The 21785-nt window shown below is 35.3% G+C and overlaps 3 protein-coding genes across 7 annotated transcripts in view; 2 read left to right on the top strand and 1 right to left on the bottom strand.

The window, feature by feature from the left end:
* The window catches only part of LOC123318830 (tachykinin-like peptides receptor 86C), a 37084-nt gene extending 33953 nt beyond the window's left edge, over window positions 1–3131 (top strand). For both annotated transcript variants that reach the window (XM_044905579.1, XM_044905578.1), the window contains exons 7-9: window positions 363–513; window positions 1139–1335; window positions 1398–3131. In XM_044905579.1, coding sequence (XP_044761514.1) covers window positions 363–513; window positions 1139–1335; window positions 1398–1785 — 736 coding nt within the window. In that variant the 3' untranslated portion in view covers window positions 1786–3131. The remainder of the gene's footprint in view (window positions 1–362; window positions 514–1138; window positions 1336–1397) is intronic.
* A 568-nt stretch (window positions 3132–3699) lies between these two features.
* Window positions 3700–13825, top strand: LOC123319024 (coronin-2B-like). Of its 3 annotated transcripts, none has more exons than XM_044905826.1 (8): window positions 3700–4027; window positions 7673–7756; window positions 10219–10416; window positions 10664–10780; window positions 11505–11654; window positions 11739–12215; window positions 12299–12539; window positions 12821–13825. In XM_044905826.1, exons 2-8 carry the CDS (start codon window positions 7742–7744, stop codon window positions 13237–13239), a joined length of 1617 nt encoding a protein of 538 aa, XP_044761761.1. In that variant the 5' UTR covers window positions 3700–4027; window positions 7673–7741; the 3' UTR covers window positions 13240–13825. The 3 variants fall into 3 exon arrangements, with proteins under 3 accessions (XP_044761761.1, XP_044761762.1, XP_044761763.1); XM_044905827.1 differs by lacking the exon at window positions 3700–4027 and adding an exon at window positions 7226–7431; XM_044905828.1 differs by lacking the exon at window positions 3700–4027 and adding an exon at window positions 7516–7534.
* Window positions 13826–13951: 126 nt separating this feature from the next.
* Window positions 13952–21094, bottom strand: LOC123319069 (synaptic vesicle glycoprotein 2B-like). Of its 2 annotated transcripts, none has more exons than XM_044905915.1 (11): window positions 20901–21094; window positions 16805–17002; window positions 16302–16464; window positions 15595–15773; window positions 15311–15495; window positions 15066–15241; window positions 14857–15010; window positions 14674–14788; window positions 14440–14599; window positions 14154–14281; window positions 13952–14067 (listed from the first exon to the last, which is right to left on the bottom strand). In XM_044905915.1, exons 1-11 carry the CDS (start codon window positions 20974–20976, stop codon window positions 14012–14014), a joined length of 1590 nt encoding a protein of 529 aa, XP_044761850.1. In that variant the 5' UTR covers window positions 20977–21094; the 3' UTR covers window positions 13952–14011. The 2 variants fall into 2 exon arrangements, with proteins under 2 accessions (XP_044761850.1, XP_044761851.1); XM_044905916.1 differs by lacking the exon at window positions 20901–21094 and adding an exon at window positions 19320–19503.
* Between the last annotated feature and the right edge of the window lie 691 nt (window positions 21095–21785).

A 21785-nucleotide genomic window follows, 5' to 3' on the forward strand; every position in this document is an offset into this window, starting at 1 on the left:
ATCCACGTGCCCCAAATATTCCAACCGGTTAATTAATTCTTCAACACGAATAGCCCACAATTAAATGCCACAAAGCAGGTCTGGATAACGACAGCAATTCCTGGATTTCAATAAATTCCAGATGTGATCACCATCATGATCTCTAAAATTCGAATTGCTCCTCTTCATCGAGAAAAAGAGAAAAGGAGACCTCAGTTTTCTCATTTAGACGTTGAACGTTGAGGGCAATAAGTCTATTGATTTTTTTGGGGGTTATAGAAAGGTAGAACTCAAAAAAACTCGAAAATATAGTGAATAACAAAGATAAATCACTTCAGTGTGAAATATTTGGGAGCCATCAATAAATGTTCTTTTCTTTGTAGGTACCAGATGTTATTTCTGATCCTCACTTATGTGGTTCCTTTTATCCTCATGTCTTATTGTTACACCATGATGGGTAAGGTACTATGGGGATCAGCGTCCATAGGAGAAATGACACAGAGGCATATAGATTCCATAAGGTCTAAGAGAAAAGTGAGTATTTCCGAGAATTTATGTATTTTGTGGCAAACATCAGTCTTCTGTCATCTATGTACACTAAGTTCTTGAACATTTCTTAAAAGATTTTGCACATCATAAAACTCCTGTGTACCAAATTCAGTGATTTCCTTGTGACTAGATTCCGACACCCTGTATTGAGAAAAATAAACGATCTTAGAATCATGTTCTCAAGCTGGGAAAGCAAAACTTGATATCACATTTGGCTCTAGTTTCCCTAATAAACCAGAAAGTTTTACTCCAATTGAAGTTCGTGGAAAATCATCGTTTGAATCATATAGCTACCGACAGAACTTGAAGTTTCAATCTCCAGGAAACATGTTGTCCAATTACGTCTGCATAAATTTTATCGTAGCTAGGGTATTCTATTCTCTGGAAACCAAGAAACGCCACCTGTGGTCGTGCATCGAACTTATTCGAAATCCAAACTTTACATAATGAGCAAGTTATGGATATATGTTAACTAGGTAGAAAATGAGGATCCCCCATGGAACATTCATGTCATAAATTTGCTTGTTCTTACACTGGTTATATAGCTCATTACGAAAACTCAAAATGGCTATCTTCAGCTTTGAATTCATAACTCTTTGAATTCTTCTAGGTTGTGAAAATGTTTATACTCATAGTCTTCATCTTTGGCATATGTTGGTTACCCTACCACAGCTACTTCCTCTATGTCTACTACGATACGAATGTGATCTTCAGCAAGTACACTCAACACGTCTATCTAGCCTTCTACTGGCTGGCCATGTCTACTGCAATGGTGAATCCACTCATCTACTACTTCATGAATGCCAGGTTTTTAACGATTTAATCCTTAATTGATTTTGTTATTGTAACATTTATACTTTTTTTGACAGATTCAGACGGTACTACAAGATGGCAGTTTGTGGATGGGGTTGCCATCATAAAAACAGCGATATGAACGGTAAATCCCCGAATACTTTCAGAAAAAACTCCCACTCCTACCAATCAGGTGAATATAAAGCAAAACACGTCAGATTCAGCCACAAAATGATCTACTTTCTTAATTTAGCAGCGTTGGATACAACGCTAAGAAGAAAAAAACCCAACGAAGACCATCTACACCAATGTGTGTCAAATGGGAGAAGCCCCCTATTGTATCGACAAGGAACTACGGTATCGAAGGTTAACATCGATACGAAATTCAGAGAATCGAGATACAAGAAAAGATGGATCGGTAACGGCAAAGATGAAAATAACGAACAAAAGACTGCAGAAGTGTAGTATTTTCGAGGGTTTTTATAAATGGATTGATGAAATTTCAGGTGACAAACAATAAATTGAACCATCAATGAACGTGTTCGCACATCTCCCTCATGTTCTGGTTTGTATGTTGATTTTACATCACATATCTATTTTATTTGTAGTTCTTTTTTATTTTCTTTATTTTTTTTTATTAGGTATAACCTGCATTAGCTTTGTATATGAATTATAGGTGAGTTGAAGACTTGTACGTTAGTTTTAACAGGTGAGTACCATTTTCCATAGTTCATAGAAAACATGAATATAACAAGTTTAATGAAAATCCCTGTATGGGTGTCGGATGGTCTTGTGAAAGTGCAATAAATATCTGTTTTTTGTATTGAAATAAGTGAAAAAAAAATTAAAATATTGATCATTAAAACGATCAAAAAAAAATAACAAAAATATAAGTTTTTCCGCATTAATATTAGAAAAAAAATTAAAAAATTACTTATTCGTATAAACTGATGGACTAAGTGGACTTCAAACTGTATATAAAAAAATATGGCATACAAATGAAGGAAACGTACACTTATGTATAAATTCAATAAATTAACATTAAATATTCCGAAATATGGAAATTTTTTCAAAATTCAATAAATCTAGAACAGAGTGAATGGTAAATAATATTTGTTTATTTATTCGATGGCAGCAACCTCAAGCTGAAATTAATATGCAATTCTTAAACTCACCTTGTGTCAATAGGAATTTTAATTTCACACGATATACGTGTTTGAAGCTTTTTCTGTTGATTTGTTGATTGATTTTATCATATTATAAAGTACAAATGAAGGTTTTCCGAATATCGATCATTAATACCCGACTATACCAATGAAAATATGAAATAAAAAAGTAAGTTAATTACTTTATAAAGGGAATATTGAAAAAATCAAAAGTTTGTATAAACCCCAATATTAATAAAATGTATGTCCGAGTATTTTTATATTTGTAGCCAAAGAAATATAAATTGTTTGCTTAAATTGATATAGAAAATTTTATACTGTAGCCGAAGTGTACATCTATGTAAATAAAAATTCGTCAATTTTCTATATGTTAATGAATGTTGATAAGTTTGTTTTATTTCGAAGTTTGTATAACTATGATAAATATATGTTGATGTTTTTTCTCTTCTCAAACCTGACTCAAATAAATAATCTATTGATGTTCTTTCAGGAATTGATTAAAAGTTTAATGACTTGTTCAATAAGATTCAATCGATAAATATCGCGTACGTAATAGAAAATTGCAGAGAGGAACCCCATTGTGATATTTTTATAACATATAGTTACATAGTAATAAGAGACTTGTTAATTGAGTTGTGATCATTATTGTCGATAATAAATATTGAATGAATTAATGTGTTTTTGTATCCATTATTCATATACAGGGTCGCAGATTCTCAAAACAACCTGTATAACCTGCAATTCTTGATCAAATATGTTGAATCATAGAATTTCTATTAAATAAAGACTTTTGAATTGAATCCTTGGTCCTCAGAAAACTGAGTAACGCCATCTGAATGAAAAATCTGTAAGAGTTTTGTTAGGGATTGAAAGTATGCATATCAAAATGAATTTTAGGCTGGAATCATAGAAGAAAATATTGGAAAAGTTGTAATAATGGCTGCTGAATGAATTCTATGGATCATCTGCGAGAAACATGAAACAAATTTATCTGAATATATAACTCTTTTGTCCCCATAAACTACGTCAGTGCTCCAGTTCAAGGGAACTTTATCTACGTTCTCCATTTTGACCTAGAGCCAAAGTATTCCGATAGGAGTCTCCTTTGCATCATTCCCAATCAATAATGGTGCTGCCATCTGAAGTTAATCCCCGGAGTCAGATCAAGAAGCATGAGTGGGAAAAGGTTAACCCAACAAAGCCAAGCGTCCCCCAGAATTGACTGACTTTGACGTGATGAAAATTGAAAGCTCGCCTCATACGAAAGCTGGACGGCCTGTCAGACTGTCGTATGACTTATTTTCGACGAGTTCATTCAACCGAACGTGAAGATCGAAGACAGTGTTACGAGAAAAAACATACAACAGCATCCGCGCTTTGTTTCTTCCCCGCAACCGCATCATCAGAGTAGACGACAGACGGATTCGTTGAATTTAGCTATGATTAATGAGAGTGATGTCGATCCCTCGCCAAAATTGAACGTTAACAGTGACAAGTTCAACACCATCGATAAGAGATCGTGCTCTAGACCAACTGCAAGGGTAAATATTCTTTTAGATGGTTTTGCACTGGTTTTGCATGTGGTTCGTCTGGTCTTGATGTCGATTCGGATTGTTATTGTGAAGACGCAATAATCGATACATCAACAAGTCCTCCACACTATGATTCTTAAAACATCTAATTCAGTGTTCAAATTTCGATGGTAGAAAAATACCTGCTTTTCCCTCCATAACCAAGAAATTTTTTTCTGAAATTCTCTGGTTTCTTCGAGATTACTTCCGCGACTATTGAAGAATACAACTTTGAATGTTGTACAAGAACACAATGTTTACCTGGTGCAGAACGTATTATATCAGCACCTAAGTACCTACCCCAGATTTAAACTGCACAAAAGGTCGAAAGACAATGGTTTTATATGCGATTTCATCCAGCAGCTGGTCTACACTACAAAAATTTTACCTGAATACAGCTGGAAGTTGAAGAAGGACGATAAGGGAACTAGATCCAAGCAAAAAAAAATCCCTTCTTACGTTTTGTGATCTACAAAGACAAAGACTAATAAGCTTCAGAGAAATAATACTCTAACAGAAGAGTTGATTGAGTTATAGAGATGTATAGACATATATTTAAGTCCCCATATATTGTGAATTCTATGCTGCAGCTCGTATAGTTTCGAAAATGTTAATTTCCTATTGGTTATTCAAAACTGAACCAGTTTTTCGATGAAATAATAAATTGGCAGGAAAAATGATCGAGCCTGCGTTATAAATTCAAATTCCAAGGCCTCAAGATAATATGCTAATAACTAAACAAATACATAGATAAGAAATCCAATATACACACAACCAAACTCATATTAAGTCCGCCGATATTTTATTCAATACATGGATATCGAGATATAGCTCATTTCGATCATGCTTTAACGAAAAAATCGACACAAATGAGATGACATTCAAATTGCTCTTCTTGCAGTGGTCAAGAATCTCTCCCAACAATAATTCAAGTTCCTTGTACTTGTTTACAACCTCGTCTACATCTCATATATGCAGATTTTTCCAATGAAAGGGGTGAATCAAAATTCACGCAGATTCGACACATCTTGACATTGATATATCAAGTGGAGCTGATACGAATCCGCTTACGTTTCAAGGTTGAGTCTCTGATGAATCATCAAAGCATCAAAACGCGGTCGATGAAATATGAGGTCATATTTTGTAGGATTCATTCACATAACACCATAATGCAATGTGGCGATGAGTATATGGAATCAATTGAATAATTCGAAATCATTTCATACTTTCCATTTTCGCCGTATGCGCATCGGTAGTTCTGGTTTTAATTGCACACTCGTTGCATAACCGGGTTCCAAGTTCCAACATACATGTATACATGTACTTATATAGTTCTCATATGAATTATATGCACGGTACAATGCACACTCTACTCTATGTGTGTTTGTTGTTGACGTTTCATAAATTTGATCATCGAATGTGATACAAATAATTCTTATTGATACAGGGCATAGACATAGAGACATGGACTGTGCCTTCCCTTTATATCTATGCATGAAATACGGTCAAAAAAAGTGACAGAGAGAAAAACACGTCGGGAATGCAGTTGTCTTTTTCTAGAATTTTGATTGGTCTACACTCACCTCTATGTGAACAAAAAAGAGAAAGGTATGTCCCGACGAGCTTTTCTCTCTTTCTAATAAATAGCCAATTTCATGCTGGCATTGCTCAGTCCATGTCTCTATGTCTATGATACAGGGTGTCATTAAGGGGTGGATCCTTGTCAAAAATAGTCAGAAAACAAAAGGACAAAAGAAGATTCTGTTTCTTCCTACATTTGAATGTCAGAAGTCAGAACAACAGATATACGTCGTCATTGTTCGATGGTATGAAATTTTCGGTCCTGTCAGGGGTGGGCAAGGCAATAGTCGACCAACCTACTAGCAAGGTGGATCTATCTGTAAAGGCTTTGATATTTCAGCCCTGAATGTATTAATTAATTCTACATTAATTATGTATGCGTTGAACTGAAAATGTTCCAAAGAAATACACCGTTCATATCGCATAAATGCCAAGCTTTTTTTGAACTCGATATACTGTTTATTTTGTACGTTTCTATTAAAATTCATTCCCTTGAACGACGTTTATCTGCAAAACATTTCCGTTATGATATTTTAATTTATCTTCTGTCTCCAGTGAGAGGAAACATTTGAACTCAGTAATTCTGCAGTTTCACAAAATTAACATTTACACCCTGTATATCTTTGGATTCACACTCAATTCCATATAAACATAGAAAAAATTTCATATAGGTGGAATTCATTCTTGTATGACAAAATTCGATAAAAATCAAAGGTGATAAAAATATGCATTTGAGTTACAAAAGTACAAAAAAAAAAGAGTAATTTGAACTTTACTATCTCCAACTAAGAAGATTGATCATCTTTTGAATGAATGATGCAGGGTCTATTGCTTTTCTATTAAATATCATTACCCTACTAATGATCTATTAATCTATTCTTTGAATTGTTGGTCTTTTTTCGCCGCTTAGCAAATTTGGCATAAAATAATCTTTTTTTTATGTTTTTACCTATGTTTCATCCTAATTTTCAGAGTTATTACTCATTTTTCAATCAATTCAAACGACAGCAATCAGTTTTGGGTTAAAGAAACAGCTATAATCGATGTCGACGAATTGAAACTTTCGCAAAGAACTAAAATAATACGTTTCAAACTATCCCATTAAACCCTAATAATATTTGCGGTATAAAACGTTTTGCCATCTCTCGGGATAGTCAGTTGAGTTTATCTACTGAATTGTGCAGTGTTGGTATTTTTGTTTTAGACGCCCTAAACACCCTAGGTAGGAATAGTTGTGATTATTCTAGTAGAAAAAGTTTAAAAATGTACAAATTGATTTTCCATTCCGTTCGAAAAATTGTCACACTGTGTTTTTTAGATGTTTATATTTTTGTTTGTGTTTAAAATCTTCATCTAGATCAATTTATCTTCCTCTTTCAAGAGAATTTCAATTCAGAAATCTTTTCAAATCCAATCGTAGCAAAATAGAGGGAATGAAATTTAATTTTCGGTTGTGAATAGCTACTACCTCTTGCATTGTTAATTCCGAAAGTGATACGCATCGACAGCTCCAGATAAAGATTGATTAGGAGATGAGAAATAATTAACTGTGATCGATATAATTGATCCAATAATGTCGGCATCTCTCAGACTTTTAATCAACATAGTAAACACATCGGTATCGGCTAAGAAACCAGTAATTTCTATTTGAAAGCAAAACACGGCGAAGAATAGAGAAAGGGAGGTAGTTTTCTTATCCGAAATGATCGGTTTCTTTGATTGCCCGCCAAAGATATCCACAGTAGTCTGGCATTTTCACTTTCAAGCCGCACGCTTATTGTGCGAACGTCAAAGTTGGTGACTTTTATTTTTTTATTATTATTATTGTATTTCTGTGATTTATAGTGCGAATGTTCAAGTGGAAAAGAAGGATTAACTGATCTGTGCATTAGAATGGTGAATCTTATAATTTGTTGCCACTTTCTGAACGTTTGTTCAATCTTCTATCAACCCTAGCCTTTTTTTTTCAACTTCACCATTCGTACCTTGATTCCTTTTTTTCTTTTTTGTTTTACCTTTTTGTTTTCTTTTCAGTCGCTTTGACTCAGCCGCATGGTAGAAAAATCGTTGTTTTGTGATTTATTTTGCTGATACTGTCGGAGAATGACTAATTCACAGGTAAGTTTTTTTGTTGATTTTTTGTTTCATCTCATCGCAACACAAATTATTCTTTTTTAAATATTGAGAATGACTCGTTAAAATTTTGAGCGCTTAGAAGAATTGTCAAGTTATCCATAATCCACCATCCTTTGATCTCAATCACTTAAAATAAACCTAATATTATCAGATATGCAAAATGCGTGACAAATTTTTCTGAAATTATGGAAAAATATAGCATTTCGAAGTATTCTGAGAAAACGCCAGACAGTAGTGAGGTTGTTATCGGGATATTTGCAATGCAGATCTTATCTCCGATTAGAAATACAAATTACGAAGTTCATTATGCTAATTTCCTATTGCAGTGTTTGGCGATACTGTTAATATATATCTATATCTATATTGATTTTGAAATTTATTTAATAGAGAACGGGTAACTGTGTCAGGGCTCATAACTCTTTCATTTTCAACACTTAAAAAAAAAGACTTGCGAGCAAGTTGGTTGTTTCCCATATATACAGGGTGGAGGAATATTCTTTTGGAGCAACAACGTAATCAGAACATTAAATCGATTTCAATGAGTTAATTTATATGCAAGAATGACATAATAAACGAATAAATTCAAATGTTATGTCGAATTTGAGCAATCTGAGTAAGATTTTACATCATTATTGATAATCCATCATATTTGATAATCCAAATAAATTTAACCATTGATCCTAGATGGATGAAATTCTCAGATTCATTACTAGAAGAGCTGCTCTTTCAGAATATGTATCACATTTTCATCTACGGTTACTTTTATTGAAAAAAAAAAACACTCCAAAGTTGAGCTTCGAAAAATCCTGAAAAAGATGGGTTCAGTTAAAAATTCATCAAGACCGAACGGTTGCACCTAGATGGATGAAATTTTCAGATTTATTACTAGAAGAGTTGCTCTTTCAGAATATGTATCACATTTCCATCTACGGTTACTTTTATTGGGAGATAAACGACTCGAAAGCTGACCTTCGAAAAATCCTGAAAAAGATGGGTTCAGTTAAAAATTCGTCAAGACCGAACGGTTGCGCCGAGATGCATGAAATTCTCAGATTTTTAACTAGAAGAGTTGATCTTTCAGAATATGTACCACATTTCCATCTACGGTCAGTTTTATTGAGAAATAACCGACTCGCAAGCTGACCTTCGAAAAATCCTTAAAAAAATGGGTTCAGTTAAAAATTCGTCAAGACCGAACAGTTGCGCCGAAATGGATGAAATTCTCAGATTTATTACAAGAAGAGTTTCCCTTTCAGAATATGTATCACATTTGAATCTATGATAATTTTCCTGGAAGATACGCTTGTCGAAGCTTGTCCTTTGACGCACTCATAAGTGCATGTTCGAACACACGTTGCATAATGCATCATAAAAATTCAGGAACAACCGAAAAGAATAGCGAATTGCTCGCATAACTAATTGAATGAACCATAAGACCATCCTCGGTGGCCTTCATTCGGTTGCGTTTGTCCTGTTAATGAGTAGAATGAAATAAAACAATGAACGGAACCAGCTCAGCTATGAATTGAGCTTATTAAATGTAGCAGCTTTGTGTGAATTACATGTCATTAAGTATCAGAGGAAAGCGAAGATAAGGTTTGTTGACCCTGTCGATATAGATCTAGTTTCTCGCTTTTATGCGACAGGGACAGCCTAAAAAAATAGAATGCTCTGTAGAGAATATTGTGATGAGCTAATTCCATTCAATCTCATTTCTGGAAAACCAAAATACAAGCTCTGACCTTAAATCCTGACAGTAGATGCTTGGGGTTGAAAGAAACAACTCTTTCTTTTAGCATTTGTGTTTCTTGCGATCTCAAGAATCTACTCCTGAAACATTTGTACAAGTCAAAGACTCAACCTACATATTTTTTTATTTTGAGCAGCCTTAAACTAAAGGTGGCACCTGAAAATCAATTTTTCTTTTCTGTCAAGGTACCAGAGGTAATGAACCATAAAACTCCAATTTTTACACCCTCGTGTGTCCTAGAATTTAAAATTCGATCAATCTAGAGTAGGGTTTAATTCTGATCTAGTTTTATTCTGACATTTCCGATGTCCGATAAAGCACTCGATGAAAGCAGCAGTAAAAGTTATTGATAGTGTTATTTATATCGATCACAAGTTATAGAAGATCGGTTTCTTCCGCTTAATTGGCAATTTTCTCCAACTATCGCTTTCAGGTTTTATTAAACCTAGATTTGATGGATGTGTTGGTTCTTTAATAGATGCGACGTTTAAATTTGCTGAGAAATTGAAAGTTTGTGATGAAGTTTATGACGATTTAGTTTTTCGATAGAAAAAAAGGTGAAGAAGCCGATTTCTCGAAGGAATCCTGACGTTTTGAGTAGTCCGGAAAGCCAGGGACGTACTTAGGGCCGAAAACTCCCAGAAACGAATGGTCTGTGGCGTCTTTTTTCAATAGATTTTTTTTTCTGTTTCAGGTTTGGTTCAGAGGTGTGAGGAGCTCTAAATTCAGACATGTATACGGGGAGCCAGCAAAAAGGGACAAGTGTTACGACAACGTCAACGTCACGAAAAACGCCCACGACTCTCAGTTCTGCGCTGTGAACCCCAAATTCATCGCGATTGTGACCGAAGTTGCTGGAGGTGGCGCTTTTGTGGTCATCCCCATAGACTGCGTAAGTCCCACTGAAATATATCGTGTATTTGTTCGACTGCTTCCTAAGCCGACCCTGAAAACTCCTCTAGCTCTCTTCGTTTGGAAGTTACAGGGTTGCCGGATGGAGAGAATTGCACTTTTTCCCCCTTTTTAGGGAATTTAATCCAGTGATTGTGAAACGCTTGGCTTAATTTCCAATTTGAGACTCTTCAATACACTATTTCTTTCTTGGTGGAATATTTCACTTGAAAACCATTTTGTTTCAGACTGGGAGGCTGGATTTCAATGCCAGCAAGGTAACTGGGCACAAAGGCCCTGTCTTGGATATCAAATGGAACCCGTTCAATGATAACGTTATAGCTTCAGCATCGGATGACTGCACTGTAAGTTAAACACACTTTTATGACAGTTCTTGTTTAGTAAATCAGATTTGAATTCAAAGACTTTCAAAAGTGTTTAGATTAGATTTGATGAAGGTAAGATTCATGCTCGGAAAATGAATTTACGAAGAGTAGATCAATTTGAAACGAATACGTAGACTGCAGACATGGAGGAAGTCTATAAAAACATTAAATCCATTAATTTCAACGGGTCAAACTCGAACAATGGGATGAATCCGAGAATGAGCAATTGTTACGGTATAACATGTCTTAATTAAATCAGATAAAATCTGGTAAATTACCGTGGTCTACGTATATTTTATGTTAATGCCGAGAAAGGAGTCATCGGCGCTAATCTTGTGATGCCCAACAAAGTTTTCCGGTTTTATTTCATAATTATTACCTCGGCGTTTTAAATGCCACGTTTCAAACAGTGATGAGAAAATGTTATCCTTCACAAATTACGAGTCGTTTGTACTCCATCTGTTTCTACACGTCCAAACTTGCGGTATTTCGATTTGCATCTGACTGTTCCAGCCAAAACTTGTGAAAGGACCATTTTTTGCATACAAACATATTTTTGTCAAGGGTTTCAGTGTTTCCAGTGTTGCCAGAGGTAGAAAGTTTCTACATCTGACCTTCTTCTAGTGTGGGGTTTAGTGAAAACTTGCTATTGAAGGAAAACTCCTTTTGTCACAAATATTTAAGATCAACTTCCTTCTTCCAGATCAAATTATGGCACATCCCAGATTCTGGTCTCTCCCATCACCTGACAGACTGGTTGGTAGAGCTTCAAGGACACAAGAGAAGAGTGTCTTACATCGACTGGCATCCCACAGCCGAAAATATCTTGTTCAGCGTTGGATTCGACCATATGGTAAGAGCTGTTTCAGACCTCAGTCTCGTTTATTCAAGAAAAATTGATTCGTTAAGGTTTTCAATCACTTTCAACCCTTTATAGATCATCGTGTGGAACATAGAGAAAGGGGAAGCTGTCAACGTCATAGACTGTCATCCGGACGTCATTTACTCGATGACCATCAACAGGGACGGCAGTTTGATAGCGACGACGTGCAAAGACAAGCAGCTGAGGGTGATTGAACCAAGATCGGGCATAGTGAAATCGGCGGGGTTCTGCCATATGGGCTCGAAGGCCAGCAAGGTGACTTTCCTGGGTACCAGTGGCCGTCTATTGACCACCGGTTTTTCGCGGCATTCCGACAGACAGTACGCGGTGTGGGACCAAAACGATTTGGGCAAAGAATTGTTTTCCGACACCGTTGACAGTTCGTCGGGCGTTGTGTTTCCATTCTATGACTACGACACGAACGTTGTCTTTCTGGCCGGGAGGGGGGATGGTAACATAAGGTATTACGAGGTGACTGACGAGTACCCCTACGTGCATTTCTTGAATCAATTCCTATCTGGATCTCCACAGGTTAGAGTCTTAATTCTTCATTAAAATTGTTATACCCCCAATTTCTGATTGAAGATTTGCCTAACTTTAACCTTTTGTTTCAGAGGGGTCTAGGGGTGATGCCTAAGAGGGGACTGAACACGTCTATTTGTGAAATATACAGGTTCTACAAACTCCACGCTACCAAGGGTATTTGCGAGCCGGTCAGCATGATAGTACCACGCAAGAGTGACCAGTTCCACGAGGACATCTATCCGCATACGGCTTCTTCGAAGCCTGCCCTCACTGCCCAAGAATGGATAAGAGGATGCAACGCCATGCCTGTTTTGGTCTCGATGAAGACAGGTCAGTACAAGATTTGAAATGTATCTCGGGAACTACTTGTCCGATCACATTCAAATTTCGTGAGAACCTTCGAAATTTCATTTCACTGCCAACTACTGATTTTCACATCGATAGGTTCAGTATTTTCGGAAAAAATCGTAAAATTATGTTCCCGAGAAGCGTCGAGTTCGTTCAGCATCTGGATGGGCGACCGATCTAGTAATAGCTCAAAACGATCGCCTCAGTTATTTTCCCATTTTCCGACACAATTTCCCCGTTTCTGAAACATATTTACATTCCAGGCGACAATATACAACACCAGTTCCCGAAAAAACAAAAATTGACTTCAGCGATCATCGAGCCGCCTGCGATGAACAACAACAGGAAAAAATTCGCCTTTCTCTCCACCGAGACCACCCCAGATTACCGACCGAAGGATCTGCTGAACGAAAAAAATTTAAAAACCAACACTAACCAGACCACGAAGTTCCAAGAGCTCCAGCAGATTTTTGGTCATGTGGAAGTGACCAACGAGATTCCCCTGATCAAGGACATCACGAATAACGCGGAGAACATAACGGAAAACGACCTCAAGGCCGCCTACAAGCAACTGTCGGACGAGGTGAGGAAGATGAGAAAAATAATCTCGCAGAAAGACAGAAGAATAAAGGAATTAGAGGAGACGGTTAAGAAACTACAGAGCAATAAGAACCAAAACTAAGGTCTGTTTCAGTTTAAACTTGTTTATATAGTTTAATTTTTTACTTCTTTGTATATTTTGTATTAAAATGTGATAATCGTATTAGTTGACTTTAGATTTTATATTTGTTTTATTTATTAATCGTTAATTTCGATTTTTATCTTAATTCAGATTTTTCATGGTGATAAAACCATTCCAGTTATTGAATAAAACAAATGATATATGCGCTTTAATTGAAAAAGTCTCAAAAGCTAGCGTACAAAAACGTTTTCGACAAGCTTATTTTTATAGCTTGAAATTTTTGTAGCATAGTCATAGGATATATTTTTTTACATTGATAAGCCGAGATAAGCATATATGTTCTACTTTAATACAACATCATCATTGTAATACTTTAGTAAAAATTAAAATTTTACACATTCAACTTTGATGAAAGCTTGTTCAGCCAATCTTTGAGAAGCTTTTTATCCGTTGTTCAATTATTGATGAATTTTTAGTGAAAGCTTAGCTTATCTGAAGTTTGTATTGAATTTCCTCGTCTTGTTCGAAGATTTATAACATTCTCGATGTTGCTATAGTGAAATTTGAATAAAAGTTTTATTTTCCATTTTTTTTTTTTTTTATTTTTTTTTCCTAGCCCTGTTGGCAACTGTCCAGCAAGCATTCAAAGGCGCTAAATTAGTTTTCTCGATTCGTTAAAGATTTCTTATTTAAAAAATATGAAACACATTGAAAAAAGTAAAAATATATTCTCAACAATCTAACAATACTGATAAACAATACGAAATCCACATTATTGGAGTGCTTTCATGTCGGTGTCTGGTAAAAATATCCCGATAAATGCACAACCTAAAAGAAATAAACAATTCATAAAATTTTAAAAAAATTTAAAATACAATTCATCGTCAGATGAGTATAAAACAGGATTTACTTACTCAAAATACCAATTCCTATGGAAAAGAATGGAGGGGCACATCCCTTCTTCAATAAATAGGGAAAAATCAAGTTCCCAGTCATGGCGCCCATTCTGCCAATCATCATGGTCAACGAAACCGTCATGGTCCTGTTAAGATAAAAACATTAAACTATTTCAAACTGTATTTTGAGCGTTCGACACGTTAATTTGCTGCAATCAAAGCTGCAAAACTGGGAATTTTGTTCGAAATGTTTGTTATTGTAACCAGATGAAGTTTCAAATAGGAATTTTCGCGTTTAACGTACCTTAAAGTGGTTGGGAAGAAGTCGACGACCACGCTGAGTATAACATTGACGCATATACTTCCCAGAGCAACATAAAGGGAGGATATAATCAAAGTAGCATCGGTACTTTGAGCGAAATACAGACTGAATCCACCGATACCAGCAGTCGTGCACAGTATGACTGAAAACAAAAATTATACAATAAAAATCGTAGTGGAAGTGACGAAAAATCGTTTTTTTCTTCATTCCACTCACATAATAATATTTTCTTTCCTAGAACATTGATGAGTGAACCTGCTATAATGTATCCGATAAGAGTAACAGTTGAAACTATCATAACATTCGTATAAACTTGATCGTTGTTATTATTCTGGAAAAAAGAAGAAAATTAAAAGAATAAGAATAAACAACAATAAACTCAAATAAAAAGTTACTAACCACTACACATTCTTCTGGAACAGCTGTCAAGTTCTGTTTGGGTCTTATAACGTCCAGCATCGTACACAATGGCGCTGATGTACCATTATTGTAATATTCGTAGTCGTTTATAGCTTGAAACAACTGGGGTAGCCATAACCTCAAAGTGTTCAAACTGAAAAAATAAACTGAATAGTTAACCCACTGTAATAGCTTTTTCCAACAATTACCTCATCATAATTAACATTTGTAAACCACATACCAACAACATATTCGACAACAGTGGAGGAATAAATAGTGGTTTTAACTGACCCCAACCCTCTTTCAAAGCCTGCTTAGAGTCCCTTTTATACTCCCCGTTGGTATCCGCTAATTCTTGCTTCCTCTCGAGTATCAGACTTTTTATCTGCAATTTTAAATTAATTTTTGGCAATAACAAACAACGCTATGATCATGGGAAACTTGTCATACTCACTGGGTATGTATCACCTGGTTTTCCGGTGTTTATTTTGTAAACTGTACGCATTATGCTCAAGGCTTCGTCGTTTCTGCCTATGGTCATGAGGAATTTAGGGCTCTCAGGCAGAAACAGAAATATACAGCCAGCTATCAGCGATGGGCAGGCTGCCACCAACAGAAATATGTTCCAGGAGTGTAATCCTACAAGGATAGAAGAAAAAAATGTCAACGGCAAGAATTTAAAGACACTGTATTGTCTGGAGTATCAGCACCATCACGCTTGGTGGAGATAATACTCACTCAAATAGTTGTAGACGTTGTACTCTACGTCTGCAGGCAATATCAAGCCAGCTATGAACGGCAAACAGATTGAACCAGAGCTGTTTACTAGTCCCAGCACCATCTGAACTCTGGCCCTGTACTTGGAACTGTGGAATTCCGATAGGTAGCAAGTCAGGGCGGCGAAAGGGCCATTGATTCTGGAGAAACGCGTGAATGTTAGAAAAGGCGTGTAATGAATTGAATAAATAGGAAAAAATACACCCTGTATGAATTGTACTGCTCAAAAATGGCTTTGCCTTCACTATGTAGCTTTACTTCACATACTATGTGAGGAGGCGTACTTACACACAAACAAAATATGGTCCTCATGGCTTGATTGAAGAAATAACGAGAAACTCATTTCGTGCATAAATTACATTATTTATAAAAATTTTAAGGAGTGTATAATCAGAATATGGTCGAATAGAATTCACTGAATGACGATCTACACATTTACGAAACCAATATGCTGAAAATTCATCCAATCAAGGATGTCGTTTTAGGGTTTTTCTTTGTTGTAGTATTATTATTGTAGTTATTGGTACAAGAATGTATAGGCATAAGAACTGCGCCCATAAAATACCAATAAAATCAGATGAAAGGCTGAAGTTTTCCTCGAACTAATTTATGGCCAGTTCCCCATAAATGTCAACGAAGAAAATCTCAGTATTGTTAGATTAACTTACATGAATCCGCCCAGAAATTTGGTCACCACTAGGAGAGTGAAAGATTGAGATAAAGAACTGACCAAGACGAAGCAAGTGTCCAAGAAAAATCCTATTACCATCAGTTTCTTCCTACCCAGAGAATCACAAAGATAGCCCCAAATGAAGGCACTCGACATCATCCCTGAAAGGAGAACAACATTAACAATCTAAAACCTGCTTATAGTTCCAATATGAAGAGTTATCCAGTTAATAAAGAGTAAATCTAAACAGGTTGTGTATATGAGGTGTAGCAATGAATTGCTTGAAGTTCAGGATCAGCTGGATCTTGTAGGTTTCATCATTTGGATGTGCTGTTCTTTTTTGTCAGCTTAACCAAGGCAACATCCTGTCAACAACCATTTTTGAGCTCCTTATCTTCGTAATCTCACAATGTTACCGATTCAAGACGCAGAAATGACACTTTCTCAAAGGGAACCTATTGAGGATAGTTGATCACGATCTGTAAACAATTCGCAACTCACCCAAGTATGTGATGGCGTTGAGCAAGCCCTTATCGCTCAAGCTCAGATTGAGATCGCACTGGGCTGCCGGAAAAACGTAGGACATGGTCGTGGTTTCGAACAAATTAGACCATCTTCCGGGTATGGAGATCAGGATCAGGATCACGTTGAACTTTCCAAACCTAGTGGCTGTTATCGCGTCTTCAAATGTGGCGGCGACTGTAAAGAGAAGGAAGATATGGCATTTGTTCATAAATTGATTTGAGTTAAGGCTTTATGGGTAGGATAGGACCTCATTTTGTACAGGACTTAACTACTATCGAGACATCGCAAGAAATTACAATGGTAATTGGCCTACAGTATCACTCGATTCGACATCGATTGATTTTTTTGAAGGTCACGTGTGAATTGAAGTTTTTGAGATGAATTAACAATAAAAAATTCAAAAAAACTAAAGAAATTTATGAAATGTTTGTAGTATAAACAACCAACAGTATTCGAATCTTTTTAACAAGGGATTGGGATTGTGAAAACGCCAAAGCTATTGTTATTTGACAGTGATATTATTTATTATATTCGAAGGTCATTCATTTTAATGCAAAAATGATTATACGTATTTAAATTTCTGTGTGGCATTCTTTGAGAAAAGATCAAACAGGTTAAGTCCTTGACTCTTACGTATATTTCGATAGTAGATGCTTGAGGTCAAAAGAAACACTTTTTTTTACTATTTTTTCCGCATCGGTTTAAAAAAAAGTGTTTCTTTCGTCTTCAAGAATCTACTGTTGAAATATTTTTACGAGTCAAAGACTAAAACCCTGAATAGGTGCAAAAGACTGTCTATTATTTATCCAGCTTGCTAGCCTCGGCCGTGCCTTTAACCCTGGTACATAAATAACTATTTTAGTTGAGGTCGATGAAAAAACCTATTTAAGCTCTCTATTCTACTTCATCAAAACAATTTTATCTGTCGAAGACAGATTATCCAATTATCTGATTACTAAACCCAGTTTGCATAGAAAAATAATCACGATTCCGATCAGACATTATCATCGATTTTCGTAACAATATTCCTAAACAAACAATACATTATAAATTTCACAACTTTCACACTTCCATCTGAATATGCTTAAAAATATTCACAACTGAAAACAGCCATAACTTCCACAATGACCAGAAATGAGTTAAAATAAAACTCTTCAACTTTGGAAGTATTGCATTGCATCATAAATGAAGTCCCAGACGTTTAGGGTCATATCCTCCCCAGAAAAAAAGGTTGACATCAAATCATGACTTTATGACCGATGCATCGTTTATTTCATAGCCATATCAGAAGTTGCAGTGTGGATAAAACGAGAAACATAACTACCCTTTATTGTAGGGTAGAAATGATGCTTAGGGAATTTCTAAACATAATTATTCACTAATTTTTCTCATCTGAACTATGAAACTCCGAAAATAATGTGAGTTGTTGTACAGGGTGAATGTTTAGGGAACTACAGGAGTTAAATTTGTGAAATTTAGTAATAGAATGACTATTTCGGCAATTTTGAATGTTGGTAATTGTGTATGACTTCTCCAATTACCCTGGTATACCTTAGGTATGCGGATTCTGCAATAAACAAATTGCATTTCGTTCAATCGTTAAACTACAAAACGATATAACCTCAAACGCTCAGGTATTTGAGACCTGTTAATTTTAATTGAGTTACAGTGATGTAATTGCTGACCGTTTCTTGGGGTCAAGCAATTTTTTCGTACATAATTATCTAAGGCAATCAAAAAAAATTTGCTGGTGTATATTGTGCAAAGGGTAGAAAAGCCATCGACTAAAATTTGTTTTACAAGAAACCTTTTTCCTCATATTATATCATAAAAAATCAATTTTTGATGATTCATTTTCTCTCGTGTAATTTCCTTCTGAAAGTTTTCGAGTAAAAGTATGATTTATCTAACTTTTTTCGCAACTATTTATTTTCACCCTGTATATCATTGATAATTATAGCAAAATGACTCCGGAAATATTTCAGGGTGTATGACGAAAAATTGAGCAATTTAAAGTTTTAGATGGACATGCATAAATCAGATGATTATTGGATAAAAATTCAGTAGATACCTAGAGTTTTCTTTTTTTTTCCAATTCTTAGGAAAAATTATTCTGATATTATTTTATTCGAAATAGGTCTTTTTATGCATCCAAAACTTCTATTTTCCAAGTGAACAATGTATTTTGGAATTGAATAAAAAAGTTTTAATTCAATAAAAAAGAAATTCAGCCTCTTTCCTACTTTAATATTGGTTTGTGTTGGTTTTCTGTTCAAATGGACAAAAGGATGTTCAGTATTTTTTTTACGAAAAATGAACGAAATTGAGTTTTCGAGAAAAATTTTATAAAATTTCAAAATAAATATTCAAATTCATAAAGAACAATAAGAAATCTCTACAAGCACTGTTACAAAAATAATTCCACAATATATTATCAATTTTTTTCCCTAAATATGAGCTTCACTCGCGTAAAAAAAATTACTAAACATACCTGCGTGTGCAAGCAATGGAGCTTGGGTGTCAGATTCATTTTCTTTCTTTTCCTTCTTCATTTGTACAACAAAAATAATTAATAAACAACGAATAAGTCTATCGAGGATCTGTCGAAAATAGCATTTTCCACTAGTATCACTCTATACGATGTCCAAAGTCAAGTGAATGCTACTCTAGAGTCTAGTGGCCCATCATTAAAAAGTATCAGATGATAGAAATACGAGGGAGTTCAGATAAATGAAAAACCAAAAATCATCAATCTATCTCTGTACATTTTTTCTCGTCATCACTGCATCAGCATTTCCAGAAGATCGTGTAATAAATCTGCGTTTTTAGGATCTAGGCTTGTCACGTTCGGAAACAGAAAATCTCTACTGCGGATCTAATCTCGTTAGATTTGCATCAACTGTGTGAATTTCAGCAGAAATATCAGCTGAAACGTACACGTCCAAAGATTATGGATGGATATTCTTCACGTTGAGCACAAAATCATTCTAACGAAGTTGAAAAACCATGGAAGGATATGCAGAATAACATTTTCATGTTAAATACATACACTGCTCAACAATTGGTATGAATTTATCTTCCTATTGTTGAGTTATCTGGAACATCTGATATAACTATGTTCTTTCAGGAAAAACTGAGAAATTTTAGTTGTTTTTATCATATTCTTTTTTAATTTATCTAGTTCGCAGAGTCTTTCGCAATTTTGAAATGCTTGAAAAGATCAGTTTCGAGAAACATCGCAAACTTGCGGAGTATTTTCGATGTTCCTGTAAACCCTGTTTCCAAAAATTATGTTTCCTCGTGGTATCTAAATATATCCAGTTTGGGAATGAGATTAATCCTAAAATAGTTATTATGGATTTGTTAACAGTTTCGACAAATAGGTTTTATCTCGTGACAGTCAAGGATGCACGTGTTATATGGGATATTTCCATTTGGTACTCAATGTATTTATTGAATTTCAGTACAAGATGGCCAACATGATGCACTGCTATTCCAGTAGTTCAGGTCTTCATTTGAAGATGAAAGTTTTATCCTTGCATAGCAAACAGAAAATCGTTTAGTAACTATATGAAAAGTTGCAAGTTCCCAAACTCTTTCAGAGCCTCTTATTGTTAATCATATGGAATGAACAGTTCTGTGGGAAAACCCATCGATATAATTCGCAAACTATCCTATTTCATGTTATCTCTTCCTTGGCTCCCAAATCACATACAACCGCTTGTATATTTAAGAAGCGTTTCTTCCCACACGTTCCTATTGATACAGGGTGAGCCAAAATGAAGTCAAAGCTATTCCATTCGTTTTAATTCCCCATTTTAGCTTTGAAACCTCCATCTTGATGGGTACTTCTACAGATTGAAATATACATCGATAGTTTACGAAACATTTCAGCAATATTTGTACGTGTTTCAGTTTTATTCCCAAAATCTTCTATTCGAGTGTGAGATAAGAAATTCGATAAGATCTCAAGGATTCACATGCCCACATATCAAATTGAGTACTTAGTGCGTCAATGTAGGCTAGAAAAATACCTACTCCACTCTCGAAATTAATAAGAAGCTTTGCTCACCTTTCATTTTATGATCGAATCTGACTGTTCCATAAGTAGAACAACCAACATCTACGTCACGATTTGAAGATCTCATTTTGACCGATAAAAAAACAAAACCTCACAAATCATCTATCACCTGTTGGGATAATGGATAAATTTTCTAAGAATTTTAATGTACATGAGATGATTCAGTTTAAAACATCACAACTGAGATCAGTGAAAGTTTATATATATGATTTTATTTTGTAGAAGATGAATAATAGGAGATAAAGCTTGTTGTCTTGTGTATTTATGTTATCTCCATTATTTGTATTGTTTTCATTCCTTCTGTAGAATTTGCAGTATTTTTCGAGAATCCGAATTTCGCTATAATCAAAATGCAATAACTCATTTAAGGATCAAGAAAACTAGTTGAGACGAAGGTACTAATTTATTTCTCAAATATTTAAGTGGATTAGGTCGGGAAGATTAATGGTCCCTATTTTGGGGTTATTTATCGTATCTTGGTAATGTTGATTCTGATCTAACAGACATCTGGTCGAATTATGTTCGAGCGGTGAGGAGTTTATTAAGTCTAGTTATACGGAAATAGATGCTGGTAACGAAACGATGTATTGTTCTGTTTGCTCCAAGAAATCAGCGTATGGTGTAGGAGAATGAGAAGCAGGGCAGGAAAGATTAGCGTAATTTTTGAAGCAGCGCCTGAACTGGTCGACTGTGTAACAATTTTTTGAGGGTACTAATGTATTTTATTTCCATTGATGAAGGTTTGAAATGTACGTAGAGTCTTTCAGAAAAACGTTTTAACGTTAATTTGACAGCCTCCAATGGTTCCTAGCAGGCCAAGAGATCCACTTTTCGAACCAATGTGCTTCGAAAAAACCGAGGCCAAAAACAAGACTT

The sequence above is a fragment of the Coccinella septempunctata genome, chromosome 8, assembly GCF_907165205.1.
Source record: "Coccinella septempunctata chromosome 8, icCocSept1.1, whole genome shotgun sequence".
Lineage (NCBI taxonomy): Eukaryota > Metazoa > Arthropoda > Insecta > Coleoptera > Coccinellidae > Coccinella > Coccinella septempunctata.

What these genes read in the sequence shown, in the direction of transcription:
- LOC123319024 (XM_044905826.1), top strand. An exon ending in GCGTTGGATTCGACCATATG is followed by an intron (nt 11,655 to 11,738) that starts GTAAGAGCTGTT and finishes AACCCTTTATAG; the next exon opens with ATCATCGTGTGGAACATAGA. An exon ending in TCCTATCTGGATCTCCACAG is followed by an intron (nt 12,216 to 12,298) that starts GTTAGAGTCTTA and finishes CTTTTGTTTCAG; the next exon opens with AGGGGTCTAGGGGTGATGCC.
- LOC123319069 (XM_044905915.1), bottom strand. Translation starts at nt 20,976, where the DNA reads ATGAGATCTTCAAATCGTGACGTAGATGTTGGTTGTTCTACTTATGGA. An exon ending in CAACGTCTACAACTATTTGA is followed by an intron (nt 15,496 to 15,594) that starts GTGAGTATTATC and finishes CTATCCTTGTAG; the next exon opens with GATTACACTCCTGGAACATA. An exon ending in TTCCAGAAGAATGTGTAGTG is followed by an intron (nt 14,789 to 14,856) that starts GTTAGTAACTTT and finishes TCTTTTTTCCAG; the next exon opens with AATAATAACAACGATCAAGT.